Consider the following 12,838-nt stretch of genomic DNA (forward strand, 5'->3'; position numbering starts at 1 on the left):
CAGACACCTGACATAGCTCTACAACCGGACGCCAATAAAATGTCGCCACGTGCTCTTACTCTTTACTGCACGGCCCGACGACCCGACCCGAACCGGAACCCAATATTGCTATGTATTAGCTGATTTGTACAGACCAGAGTATTGCTAGATTTTGCTCGGTATTGCTCGGTAACGAGAAATACCATTCTGTCAAGACCAATACCTAGCAATACCGAGCAATACCCCTGTTTTGCTAGGTATTGCTAGATATTGCTCGGTATTGGTCTTGACAGAGCGGTATTTCTTGTTATTGACAAGCAATACCTAGCAATACACGAACATAGCAATACCGGGTTTCCGTTCCGGGTCGGGTTGTCGGGCCACGCAGTAAAGAGTAAGAGCACGTGGCGACATTTTATTGACGTCCGGATGTAGAGCTACATCAGATGTCCGGACCTAATAAAAATTCCCTTATATGAGCCCTAAAAGCACTCTTTCAATGAAGGCAGAGATTATATTCCCTTCACTAAAAAAATCATATATAAATCAAACAGTCATAATAGCAATAAAAATTTATCAAAGAATAGAGCATACAGAGCTGACGGTTTTTCTGCATGATCTGAATGAAACTTCTCTACTACATAACTTGCGTAGGATGATACCTTAAGCGAGTAAAACAGGATGAAGATTGCTTACTGCTGCTTCAGTCTCTCTCTTGACGTCTGCGCCCAGTAACAAAAGCTTCTCCTCAAATCTTTCATAACCTCGATCAATTTGAGCAATATTTTCAACTTCAGTAATTCCAGAAGCTGCCATTCCTGCCAAGACCAGTGCAGCTCCACCTCTCAAATCAGCTGCTCGAACCCGACCACCTGTAAGTGCAATTCTGGGGAATGCGTAGAGAAAATGTGAATAATTTCCTCAGCTGCTTGCAGAGTGGTAATTGAGGACGAGGTAAGAAAAAACTAATTGCACCCATATGTACCTTCCAGGCTTCGTTCCACCAATAAAAGCAGTATTACTGACAACTTTTATATCTGCACCGAGTTTCTTCAGCTCTTCAACTGAGAATATCAGAAAAAATATTAGAAAGATAGGTTGCTGAAGCATATAACTAAAGAAAAAGCATAAAAATTTCTTAAAAAGAAGAGGCCAAAAGACAGTACAGAAATATAATCAGGATCAAGAACAATGTATTACAAAGTAAATGACTAAGATTTACTTTGCTCGGCTCAGGGGAGGAACTCCCTAGTGCCCGGGGGGGAGGGCAATTAAAAATTTGTTTTTACATGAATATTTAGGTAATTTGTCTCCCTCCATCTTTTTTTTACTCTTTATTATAGGAGTCTTTAGGCAATTGCCCCGCTTAAAAAATTAAAATATTATGAAATTTAGGTTATTGCCCCACTAGCAGAATTAAACACATTATGTAGATGTGTTATTTATAAGTTTGCCCCCCCTAAGAACTAAGTCTGATTTTGCCCTTGGCTCGGCTTCAACTAAGCATATGCTCATAAAAGATGAGAGAGGATTTGGTCCACTAAATAAAGAAGCACAAATAGTGATGTCCAAAAAGCGTGCAATCATCAAACCTTTCTCAATTCCCAAGTACACCTACACACAAAAAAGAAACTCTAAGAATCTTACACCAAGAGATAACTTCACACATGAGCCTTTTCCCTTCTCGCATGCACCATAAAGCCATTAATGCCTCCAAGAAATCATAATCCAAGAGGATGTGCGCAACTAGAAAAAACTTTAGATTGTCTGCCACCAAATCATAGAAGAAGATTCTTACATATAGATGCCAAATCCTCAAAAGATAGAGAAGTAACAGATTGAAACCCCATCACACAATTCAAGATGTTGCCCAGACACGCATCCCAATGAACATTACCATGAATCTCGAGATGGTAGGAAAAGAATAATCCTAACGCATGGTCATATGGCATCAATCCCAATACTAAATTGAGGGTGTGATCCATAGAAGAAAATCAGCATGCGTGGTTGCAAAAATGGGATCTCCATTATATCTCAACTCGATCACCTAAAGTTTCCCACAATCTCCTGCATGTATTTGCTCTAGATTTTTACTTTAGCCTCTAAGCTATCTCTCTTTTGCTTGTACAAAAATTTGATGCTCCAATGCAAGTAGATAAACTAAATCTTGTCATTTATTTTACCGTGCTTTACTTAACAGATTTTATTTCCCTCAACTTGTTCATTACTGCTCCTAGACATGAACATCTTCCCAACTAAGTACTAGAGACAAGTCCTAAAGATATTCTACATGAAAAGAAGTAGCAATTGAGACAAAGGAGGGAAGGTGCGTTGTGTGGAGTCAAAATTCCATCACTCATCTTTGATAAGATTTAGTTTTTTAAGTTTTTAAGGTTGATGGCTAACAACTCAAAATCCATGCACACTTAATTTTTTAAGATGATAGCTATCGAACACAAGATTACTTCATATTTTCTTATCCAATATCGGGGGGGCACGTGCCCCCCTAAAAAAATTGAAATTTTTTATTTTTTAATCTCAAGACAAAATCAAGTTGGAAACTTTAAGAATTAAATCGGAGACCATATGAACTCCGATTTCAGTAAACTTATAGTCGAACTGAATGTCTCAAAAATACGAACCTAACAACACCAAATTCAACTCAATCTGAACCCAAATAACTACAAATCAAAGACCCGAAGTATATTTGGAAGGAACAAATCATAATTTGTATTACCAAACGGTTTCCAAACATGACATTCTTATAGTCGAATCGAGCGGCTAGACAAGACAAATCCAATGAGCCCAAGATTGTCGAATTCTGATATCACTAAGATATTTAAATGCCCAATAAACAGTCCACGATTAAGATTGATCATCCATTCAAATCACTCTCAATTTATTTCCTATTCATTTACATTTTTTTCTTGATTGATATTATCTTAATCCTATATTGATTCGATCTTAAAGAGATTTTATAATTTTTTTTGTGCAATGAGATTTTTAATATCACATATTTAGTTAATATATTAAACATGTTCTAGCAGAAATCAAGTGATTTGATGATTGAAGTCATTTTGTGAAGGAAGAAAATAAACTAATTCATTACCAAAGTTTTATCATTTTTAATACTGATTATATTGGTCTTAAGCCTGGATGTAAAAAGTTGAAGGAAAATTAAAAAAAAAATATTTAGCCCCCCTAGATATATTTTCTGGCTCCGCCACTGTCCAAGATGTTGGTTGTTAAACTTAAGCTTCAATCACACTTAATCCTTCACACCTACCAACTCAAATATTTTGTACCCTTGCACTCGTCTTTGGATTAGTGGAATATTAATCACCCTATATGTCATGAGCTTAGGCAAATTTCATCGGTTCATGTAAATCTCTTGTCCTTTGTTTTCGAAGCACATCCATTATGCAAACATTATAGTGAGGTGATCATAGAGGTGGTCAACAACTATCAAGAGAACTAACAGGATTGTTATTGGACAATCTCTAAAGTATTTAGAGGTTTTAGAGCTAGGCATTCACATTAAGATGAGCTAAAATATCATAATTTGGATATGAAACTGGTGGTCATATAATAGTAGCCAAAAGACATCTAGATTTTGAATGCCATGACCATCTATCTCAAAATAATGCTCTAATACTAACTTGTTGAATGAGCATGCCAAAAAGTATCACAAAGATTGTTAACAATGTGTTACAAAATAAAAAACAAAAGAGAGAAAATAAGATAGTAGAAGGCATTAAGAATTATGCGGTATGATTTCAACTAATCTATATTCACGTAAGATTTCTTCCATTCATGAACGATGGTATGAGAATCGGCTTCAACTAAGCATCATGGTATGTGATAAAGACACTAAATAAATAGTTTTGTATAAAATAACAACACTCACAAGGCCTTTCCCAACCCCTAATAACATCCAAACACAAAGAAGAAGAAGAACCCCAAAAAATCTTGCTCTAAGAGATTATCACATCGATAAATCTTATTTTGACAAGCATTTTGAAGCCGTCAATTCCTAAAAAAAGTCATATAACCAAGTGGGCATGTGAGGAACTAGAAAGATATTCAGATTGCTTTCCATCAAAATATAGAAGAAGTCTACTATAAAGATACCAAATCATCCAAGGAAGGAAAGAAGAGGCACATAGCTTGAAACACCATCACAAAGTTCTTGATTTCGACCTCAAACGCATTAATGCATCGTGACCATGAATCCAAATAAGGAATGATACAAAATCTCAAATAAGGGATGTTTGGCATCAAGCTCGAGATTGAATTTGGCATGTGATCTGATGTAGGAACATCTTAGCTTTTATTATGCTTAGGGACTAGTTTACCTTCTTTAGTCTTAATAGTTCTATTTTTTTCTTTAAATAGTTGGTTATTGTAAAGGATGAAGCTCATTGAATGAAATATTAATCTTTGAAGCCTTAGAGCTTGTCTTCTTCTTCTTCCCTGGATTGGGAAACCGAAATCCTTCTTGCAGGTCGAGTCTTCCGACGATCCATTACTTCAGTTGGTATCAGAGCCAGGTGCTTGCGAAGATCGATGGATTGCAGAAGGTCGACTGTCGACGACGATCGAAGCCGAAGAACAAGGGCGGTCGACGAAGATCGACGCCGAATAAGATGGGCGGACGACGAAGATCGCCACCGAAGGAGATGGGCGATCGACGACGATCGACGCCGAAGAAGACGGGAGATCGATGACTATCCTCCTCTCGAGCTTCCACTCCAATGGCGTGATCCGCCGCCGGAATACCCTCCTCTCGAACTTCCGCTCAAATGGCGGAACCCATTTCCTGACCATTTAGTCCGCAATCAACCCGCGGCCTTCGTCCGCGACTCGCCTCCGCTCCGGCCTCATTTAGTCGCCCATGATCCTTCCGCCACTTCATCTCGCAACCACACTCGCAATCCCGACCCCCTCATTCAAGATTTCGACAATCCTCACGAAAATGGCCACCGAAGAAGAAGGGATGTAGATCGTGCTCAATGTTGGGAAGCCCTTCGGTTGGCTCAAGTGGAATCATCAATTGATCAAATAGATGCTTTATGTGTTAATATCATGCAATCGGTGGAGAGAATCATGAGCAGGCCGGCAACCATACCGTCCCCGTCGCTCCTCTGCTCCACCAACACACAGGCGCAACCGAACCTACTTCCGCCTGCAGATTCGCCTGCAAACAATCACTCCGTCGCCGATTTTGACTCCGTCGACATTCCCATACCCGGCATTCAACCTGATCCCGTTGCTACCACTCCGCCATTGCCGCCCGCACACACGGAGCTCCAGCTGCCGCTCCCACCAGCTCCTGCGAACCCAAATCCTATCACGCGTCCGTCCAGACCGCACTCCCGCTCCCACTCAGTGCAGCATCGACGCCTCCACTCATACAGGATCGGTTTCCCCGCTCTCTTGACTTCTCTGCAGCGAAGACCCAAACATTGGAGCACGCAGGCAGAAGACATTTTGACTCCGCCGTTTACCCGGCCCCTCCTCCATTGGCGCCCACTCCACTCCGACCCCAGCAGACAGAGAACCCGCTCTGCTCTCGCGATTTTGCTCCAGACAGATTCCCGGACTCCGACATGTTCGTTCTCTCCCTACATCATCTGGAGTCTCCGCTCATTGATCCACAACTGTCTCCAGATGAAACTTTAGTCGCTTATGTGAAGGATGACACGTTCGTTCCTGTGGATGGAACGTCTTCTGACGTTCATCGACGGCCCACTATTACGACAGGAAGCTCCGCCACAGCCAGCTCGGTTCATTCAGAGGACTCAAACGCCTTGGATCACCACCATCGCTGGCCGGCGGCCAGAAGCAGGCAGTCGAGTCTGCTGATCACGAGCCTGGGTTGCTCAGCTGAAGGGAATGAGCTTAAATCCACGCCGGAGATTGGGATTTCGGTGTCTTCTGTTGGCTCAATGAGTCCAACTATTCCGCGTGGGGATAATTCCATCAGGCATCTGGTACAGAAGATCTTAGACAGAGGATGGATGGAAGTTCATATGGTATTAGCGGATCAGTTTGCGAAAAGTAACAATCGACATTTGGTGGATCATGGAGATGGAGAAACTGAGTTAAATGACCACCACAACGTTGATACTGTGAACATTTTCATTGCAGGTGTGCAAATAACTTAGGTGCAGTACACCGACAAAGCTTATTCACTGCAACGCTCACAAGCTGTTCGACGAAATGTCAATAAGGGCTGGGATTTCAAATTTGAGCTGTCAGGCTCTGCTTAGGGGAGCAAGGAAAATAGGAAACTTACATATTATGGCCCCACTGCCACTATTGAGGAGCAAGGAATCAAGGAGCTCGACATGAGGCCTGGCGGTATTTCTTCTCTCTTTCTTATTACTGATCTCAATGGCAAGGACAAAGAGTTTGTTATGCAGTGGCTTGAATTAAAGCCAAATTTTAGTGTTCAGTATATTGGATTGAGCAGTTGGGACAAGCATGTAGAATATAAAAATATCACTATATTACCCTTGACTCAACATCACACTAGTCTTTGGAGCCAAGTTGGCTGCAAAGAGTATCAAGTGGAGAGTGGTAAGGAGTTTGCAATCCTTGACATTATTAATGATGGCCTTGGTAAATGGGAACTACCGAATTTTTTTGAGAGCTGGGACCTTTCTAATGTAATGTTTATTGTTGGTGCTGAAAGAAAGATTGTTCACGCTCATAAAGTTATTTTGAATGCTTATGGTGACTTCTCTAGTCAGACCAAGGTTGTGGAGTCACAATTTGATTCTCTGCGGGATCTGAGTGTGCAGTTTCAGGTTCTGTCATTGATTAAGCGATGCAATGAAATTTCTGACAGTTTTAAGACTGAGGGAAAATTGTTTGATTCAGAGGATACAGTCTGTCCCATTTTAGTTGCAATTGCATCACTTCCTTCTTGTAAAGTGGTTGAAGAAACATGCAAGAGGAAAATTTCAATGCATTTTGATTATTGCACCACTGCCGAGTACCGACTTTGTACAGTTAGATAAGCTTGTGATCAATGAGGGCAGTAATCTTTGTGAGATAATGAGCAGCAAATCCAACGAAGTTGATGACAGTAATGGTGCAGAGAGAATTGGAGATCTTTCTTCATTTGATGAAAATGAGCACAAGGTTCATCACTTGGATTGGGGGAAGCCTCTTCATGTGGTAATTTTAAAGTCAGCATTCAAAGTCTTCGATCCAGGAATTTGTTGTCATCCTACCTCCCTTCTAATTAAAGAGCCTCGAACGGAGTCGAGCTCTTTTTACGCAAGGGGAGAATGATGTAGGAACATCTTAGCTTCTATTATGCTTAGGGACTAGTTTACCTTCCTTAGTCTAGATAGTTCTATTTTCCTCTTTAAATAGTTGGCTATTGTAAATGATGAAGCTCATTGAATGAAATATTAATCTTTGAAGCTTTAGAGCTTGTCTTCTTCTTCTTCCCTGGATTGAGAAACCGAAATCCTTCTTGCAGGTCGAGTCTTCCGACGATCCACTACATCATGATCCGGAATGAAAAATCAGAACATACAATTCCAAAAAAGGGATCTCCCATAATTGGTCATAGAGTAAATTATAAGTATTGGCAATCACACCCATAAGACTACTAAATAAAATTAAAGTCATTAAAGCCAAACAATTAAGAAGGAAAATAGTAGACTAAAGGTAATATGGATGAGAATTGTGCAAAAAAGATTCCTACATAATATGGTTCAATACCTTATATAGCTTAAACTATGAATGAATAAAGAATAAGAATTCTATAAAACCAACCTCAAATAATTGAGATGATGCTAATGATGATCAAGATAAGTCATGAACTCATAATCTTTTCAAGTAGTGAGAAAAGAACAATAATTAAGCTAACTTACGTGACATCATTCAAATTTTTAAGTACTGGCTAAGGGATCTTGTAAAAGTAGCCACACCTTTTAGCTGTTACATGTACAATAATACAGTCAAGTACAAATAGTATGAAAATGAGTTATAAATAATATTAACTTATTGTCAAATATTCTCAACATATGGTCAAAGGAGCCCATATAAGAAGCCACAAGCTTAAAATTATTTCACTTACAAGAGAATTTCACAATAATTTAACGAAAACAATTGCAATAAAAAAAGTATGACTTATAGTACATCCCAACCAAAATCTTCCGTTCACTAAGTAACGAAAGTAATTACTCATCAATCGCATCGAAGAATAATAATAATAATAATAATAATAATAATAATAAGGAAAGGTATTTTATTGGGATTTATTACAAGCCATACTCTTTCTATCGCAATTGCTTTCACTAAATTATTGTGAAAATCTCTTCTAAGTGAAACAATTTTAAACTCGAGGCTTGTTATATAGGCTCATTTGACCATAGGTTGATTTTTTTGTGTCAAATATTTATCAACCAAAATTAGCATTAGTAATAACTCTTTTTCATACTATTTGTTATTATTATTGTTATGTGCACATATATTGAAAAAAGATGATTGAAAATAAACTTTGGCAGTTAGAAAATGTATAACTAAGGGTAAAAAATGTACCATTAGATAGGTAAATAAAACTAGTGTCAATGGATGAGAATGGATAAGGGTTGACCATAGGTGACATCAATTTGTTTAAAATGAATTGAGAAGAAAAAATATTTAACATCTCAAGCAATGCTCAACAAAGCTGAACAAGACATGAGGATTCATAAAGGCAAACTCAAATAGTTTGGAAAATATTAATAATAAAGATGATCATATTAATGATAGATCATAGAAGTCCTGATGGAAGAATTAAGTTACAGTAAGTGTGGATTTTGCTGGGGTTCCTTGAAGATTACTTAGTCATTATAAATGTTAGCAAATTTAAATACTATATTTGAAAATGACAACTCCCCGGCTTAAGATTAATAATGGAAAAGTCAATCACACATAACCATAATTAGAATTTACACATGTAAACAAAAATTATCAGTCTCTTCAATACATACCGTGATGCATTCTATTCTCAAATACAGATTCTTCAATGATGCTTGAACCAACACAAGTGGTGAGTAAGGCCATGCATTGAGCTTGGAGGTCAGTAGGGAATCCAGGATATGGTAATGTCTTAATATTGAATGCTTGAAGGTCTCCACCTGTTACTTCAGGTACTGCTGAAACCTGCCAATATAAGTAAGTATTTCATTCCATACAAGTATTTTAGCAACAAGGACATTTTTACATGTCCTTACTTCAAGAGCGCTAGGACCAATCTGCGTGATCTTGCACCCTGCTTCTGTAAGCTTCTCTGTCATCTGCGCTACATGTGGAGGGATCACAGGTGATAGAGAAATGCATGAGCGCGTGATGGCAGCAGCAGCCATAAATGTTCCGGCCTCTATACGATCTGGCAAAATGGTGAACTCAGCTCCATATAGCTTTTTCCTGCCTGTTATAACAAGTGTGCTAGTACCAGCCCCTTCAATGCATGCCCCGCAGGCAATCAGAAATTTAGTAAGGTCTACAACCTCTGGCTCCTATAGAACATCAATAAGAGTCGAGGCATTCATAAGCCCTCATGCAGAAAACCCAATCAAACTTTGATATCATAAGCATTTTTTGCTAGATACATATTAGCGCAAATTTAAAAACAACCTTGATGGAGCTCATTCAACAAATAGTTATAAACGATTCAATCCTTGTGCCACCTGGAACTAGTTTTCAACTTGGTTTAAAGCAAAATCATTCAAATTTAGGCAAACAATAAGCTTCTTATGGTATTGTTCATAAATATTCTTGAATCTACAAACAAGAAGAAGGCACTTTGAAGCCTCTATGCTATAGTTGGTATCCTCATCTTCTTGCGAAAGATACAAAAGGGTGTATGAGTGCATGAGGCTCCCATCAATATTGGGCCTAGGATGATGTACTCAGCCATATCCGATCATTTTAGAAATATTATTTATAGGATTCAAAATTATAACTTTTAAATCATAATGGAGATAGCCTAATAATTGCTCCAGCTGCCTTCTTTAGTGCAAAAGAAAATACACATTGCAAAATACGTTGTAAAATTGGTTGGATAAAACAGTAAAAAATCTTACCATAGCTGCATTTGTAAGCACAGAAACACCATCAGCCATGGATGCTGCCATCACAAAGGTTTCAGTTGCTCCCACACTTGGGTAAGCCAGATGAAATGATCCTCCAACAAGGCCTTTGCCATTTGCACCATACACACAAACCTTTTCCTCCCTGTTTATCAAAGCTATGTACTTGTTAGTAATTTAAATCAATATATAGCACCTCATGATACTAGAAGCAAGATGTAACTCCGGGCTTGAAGCAAGCATAATGCACACACACGCACACACCCAAAAAAAAAACACAACAACAAAGAAAAGTTTCCGTATGAACAAGCATTCATATTTTAAGTTACTTCTTTCGTAATTTTAAAAAGATCAATTGGCATCTAGCTATAATTAACAGTTGCATAAATCTGCGATATGCAAACCAGCAGAATGAACTTCAACTTTTAACCTTTGTAAAAGAGGAAGAGGTAGATATTACTTCCATCAAAATCAAAGCTTTTAAAAATCCACTTAACTCAACTCGGCAACCGCACCAAGAGCTTCAAGTCCCTTAATATACAAATCCACAGGTCTCAACCCAATCCTGCATCCTCCAGGCATCGCCACCTCCGCTTTCCCGAACCTCGCCACCAGCGGTCCTAAAACAAAAAACCCCGCTCTAATCCTCCCTATCTTTTCCGAACAAGGCTCGGTCACACCCACATCGCTCGTGTCCACCACCAACACATCCCGATCTTCCGCTTCGACTCGCGCTCCGATCGACCGCAGCACATCGGCCATCGTACGCGTGTCGAGGAGGTCGGGTACTCCGCGCAGCGCCACTGGGCCAGAGGAGCAGCAGAGGGTTCCGGCGAGAACGGCGAGGGCAGAGTTCTTAGAGCCACTGATTGGGACATGGCCAGAAATGGGTCGACCGCCGGAGATGACGAGCTTGTGATCAATGGAAGGAAGCGAGGCGCGCTGGGGTGTAGAGGTGGAGGCGGAAATTTTGGAGGGGAGGAAGGTGAGTGGGAGGAGGGGGAAGGCCGTGGCCATGGGATGGAAGGTTGAAGGAATGAGAGGGAGAAGTGATAGTAGTGGGAACAATAAGGGTTGGGGTTTCTGTGCATTTTCTCGTTTTTTTTGCAGGAAGTGAGCGCGGGAGGAGATCAGAAGGATATCTGTGGTACGGAAGCCTCGAGGCAGAGTGCGGGCGGGGAGTTTAAAGAACTGTCCAAGTGGTAAGCGTAAAATTAACTTTGTTTTATTTATTTATTTTTGACATTTAAATTATTTAAGGTAAAACAAATGTTCCAATTCAATATCTCTTAGTTGGAAGCCTAAACTCTTAATCAACAGACCAAGATGAGTTGAGCCTAGGCCAATTTATAAAAAAAATATGTTTTAAACCAAATTAAATGAAGGAGCAATATTATAAAATAATTTTAAAATGAGTAAATACGGAGAATCAAATCATGTATTAGAGAGAAAAAAAACTAAATTACTCAATCCGAATGCGAAAAATCTAATTCCGCATTCCATAGAAAGCGGAAAATGATTTTTCCGCATTCTATTGAATGCGAATGCGAAATTTGATTTTCCATATTCAATTTTTTTTTTCTGTTTATGAATAAACCGATGTATTATTCAATGATTTATAAATTGGTCTATACTATATATTGAATATTTAATTATGTAAATAATGAAGAATTATGTATTTCATTATGTAATAGTATCTATATAATTATATATAAATTTACTAAGCATAAATAAAAAATTAGAATACCGAATAAACATTATGGTTTGGTTTAACGTATTCTATTAAATGCCGAAAATGATTTACCACATTCTATTTATAATATCTATAATATAATATATTTTTTGTTATTTAATTGAATATATATTTTTTGCGATTAATGCGTTAAAAAATACCAATTTTTCAAATATCTCATTTAAAATGGTTTATTCATAAACCGAGAAAAATGAAAATATGAATGCGGAAAATCAAATTCCTCATTCAATAGAAAGGGGAAAACAATTTTCCGCATTTTGATTGCGTAATTTAGTTTTTTTGCTTTATCTCTAATAATTGATTTGGTTCTTTGTATTTGCTTTATTTTAAATTATTTCATAACCTTGCTTCTTACAAGTTAATTTAGTTTAAAACACAATCCTTTTTTATAAATTGGCCTTGGATATTCAACTTTAATCATTCGTAAGTCTCAAAATGATCCATAATACGAACAATAATCAATAAATCAATCGAACTAAAATCATTCACAAATTAGTAAAGGAATCAAAACATATAAGCGTTAATAGTTTTAGTCTTATCTATTATTAAGTATATGCATAATATGCAGTTAATACACGTATTTGTACCCATCAATATATATTTATAAATGTTATCTATGCACAATACAACTCAATCTATCAACGCCATCAATGCATGCATGCTTCGTTATATGATTCAGCAAGGTAGAAACATTCAACTTTAATGTAGTGTTTTCATCATCTTTTAGGGATTTTTTCCCCTTTCATGGGTTTCCATGTAAAAATATTGATGTCTCTTATGACTCTTGCCCCCTCTCTCTTATATGTCTATGTTGGATCTTCATGCAAAGTTAGAACACTTAACTCCATATATTGAATGAACTAAGCATGCATATTGATTTCTTAAGTCTTGCATTGGGAGCTTTAGTGAATTCGAGTTATCATTCATGAAGCTCAAATTGATCAATAATAAGAACAAGATATCATTTCAATGAATAAATAGTTGATACAATAATCCATAAATTCGTAAA

The 12,838-nt window shown here is 38.0% G+C and overlaps 1 protein-coding gene across 1 annotated transcript; it reads right to left on the bottom strand.

The window, feature by feature from the left end:
- Positions 1-465: 465 nt before the first annotated feature.
- LOC110094769 (UDP-N-acetylglucosamine 1-carboxyvinyltransferase 2) lies at positions 466-11,267 on the bottom strand. Its single transcript, XM_020820096.2, has 6 exons — positions 10,573-11,267; positions 10,071-10,221; positions 9,219-9,503; positions 8,976-9,147; positions 965-1,043; positions 466-865 (listed from the first exon to the last, which is right to left on the bottom strand). Exons 1-6 carry the CDS (start codon positions 11,091-11,093, stop codon positions 643-645), a joined length of 1,431 nt encoding a protein of 476 aa, XP_020675755.1. The 5' UTR covers positions 11,094-11,267; the 3' UTR covers positions 466-642.
- Positions 11,268-12,838: the final 1,571 nt, after the last annotated feature.

The sequence above is a fragment of the Dendrobium catenatum genome, unplaced genomic scaffold (assembly GCF_001605985.2).
Source record: "Dendrobium catenatum unplaced genomic scaffold, ASM160598v2 fragScaff_scaffold_659, whole genome shotgun sequence".
Lineage (NCBI taxonomy): Eukaryota > Viridiplantae > Streptophyta > Magnoliopsida > Asparagales > Orchidaceae > Dendrobium > Dendrobium catenatum.

What these genes read in the sequence shown, in the direction of transcription:
- LOC110094769 (XM_020820096.2), bottom strand. Translation starts at nt 11,093, where the DNA reads ATGGCCACGGCCTTCCCCCTCCTCCCACTCACCTTCCTCCCCTCCAAA. An exon ending in TGCTTACAAATGCAGCTATG is followed by an intron (nt 9,504 to 10,070) that starts GTAAGATTTTTT and finishes GATGTTCTATAG; the next exon opens with GAGCCAGAGGTTGTAGACCT. An exon ending in TTGGTCCTAGCGCTCTTGAA is followed by an intron (nt 9,148 to 9,218) that starts GTAAGGACATGT and finishes TTATATTGGCAG; the next exon opens with GTTTCAGCAGTACCTGAAGT.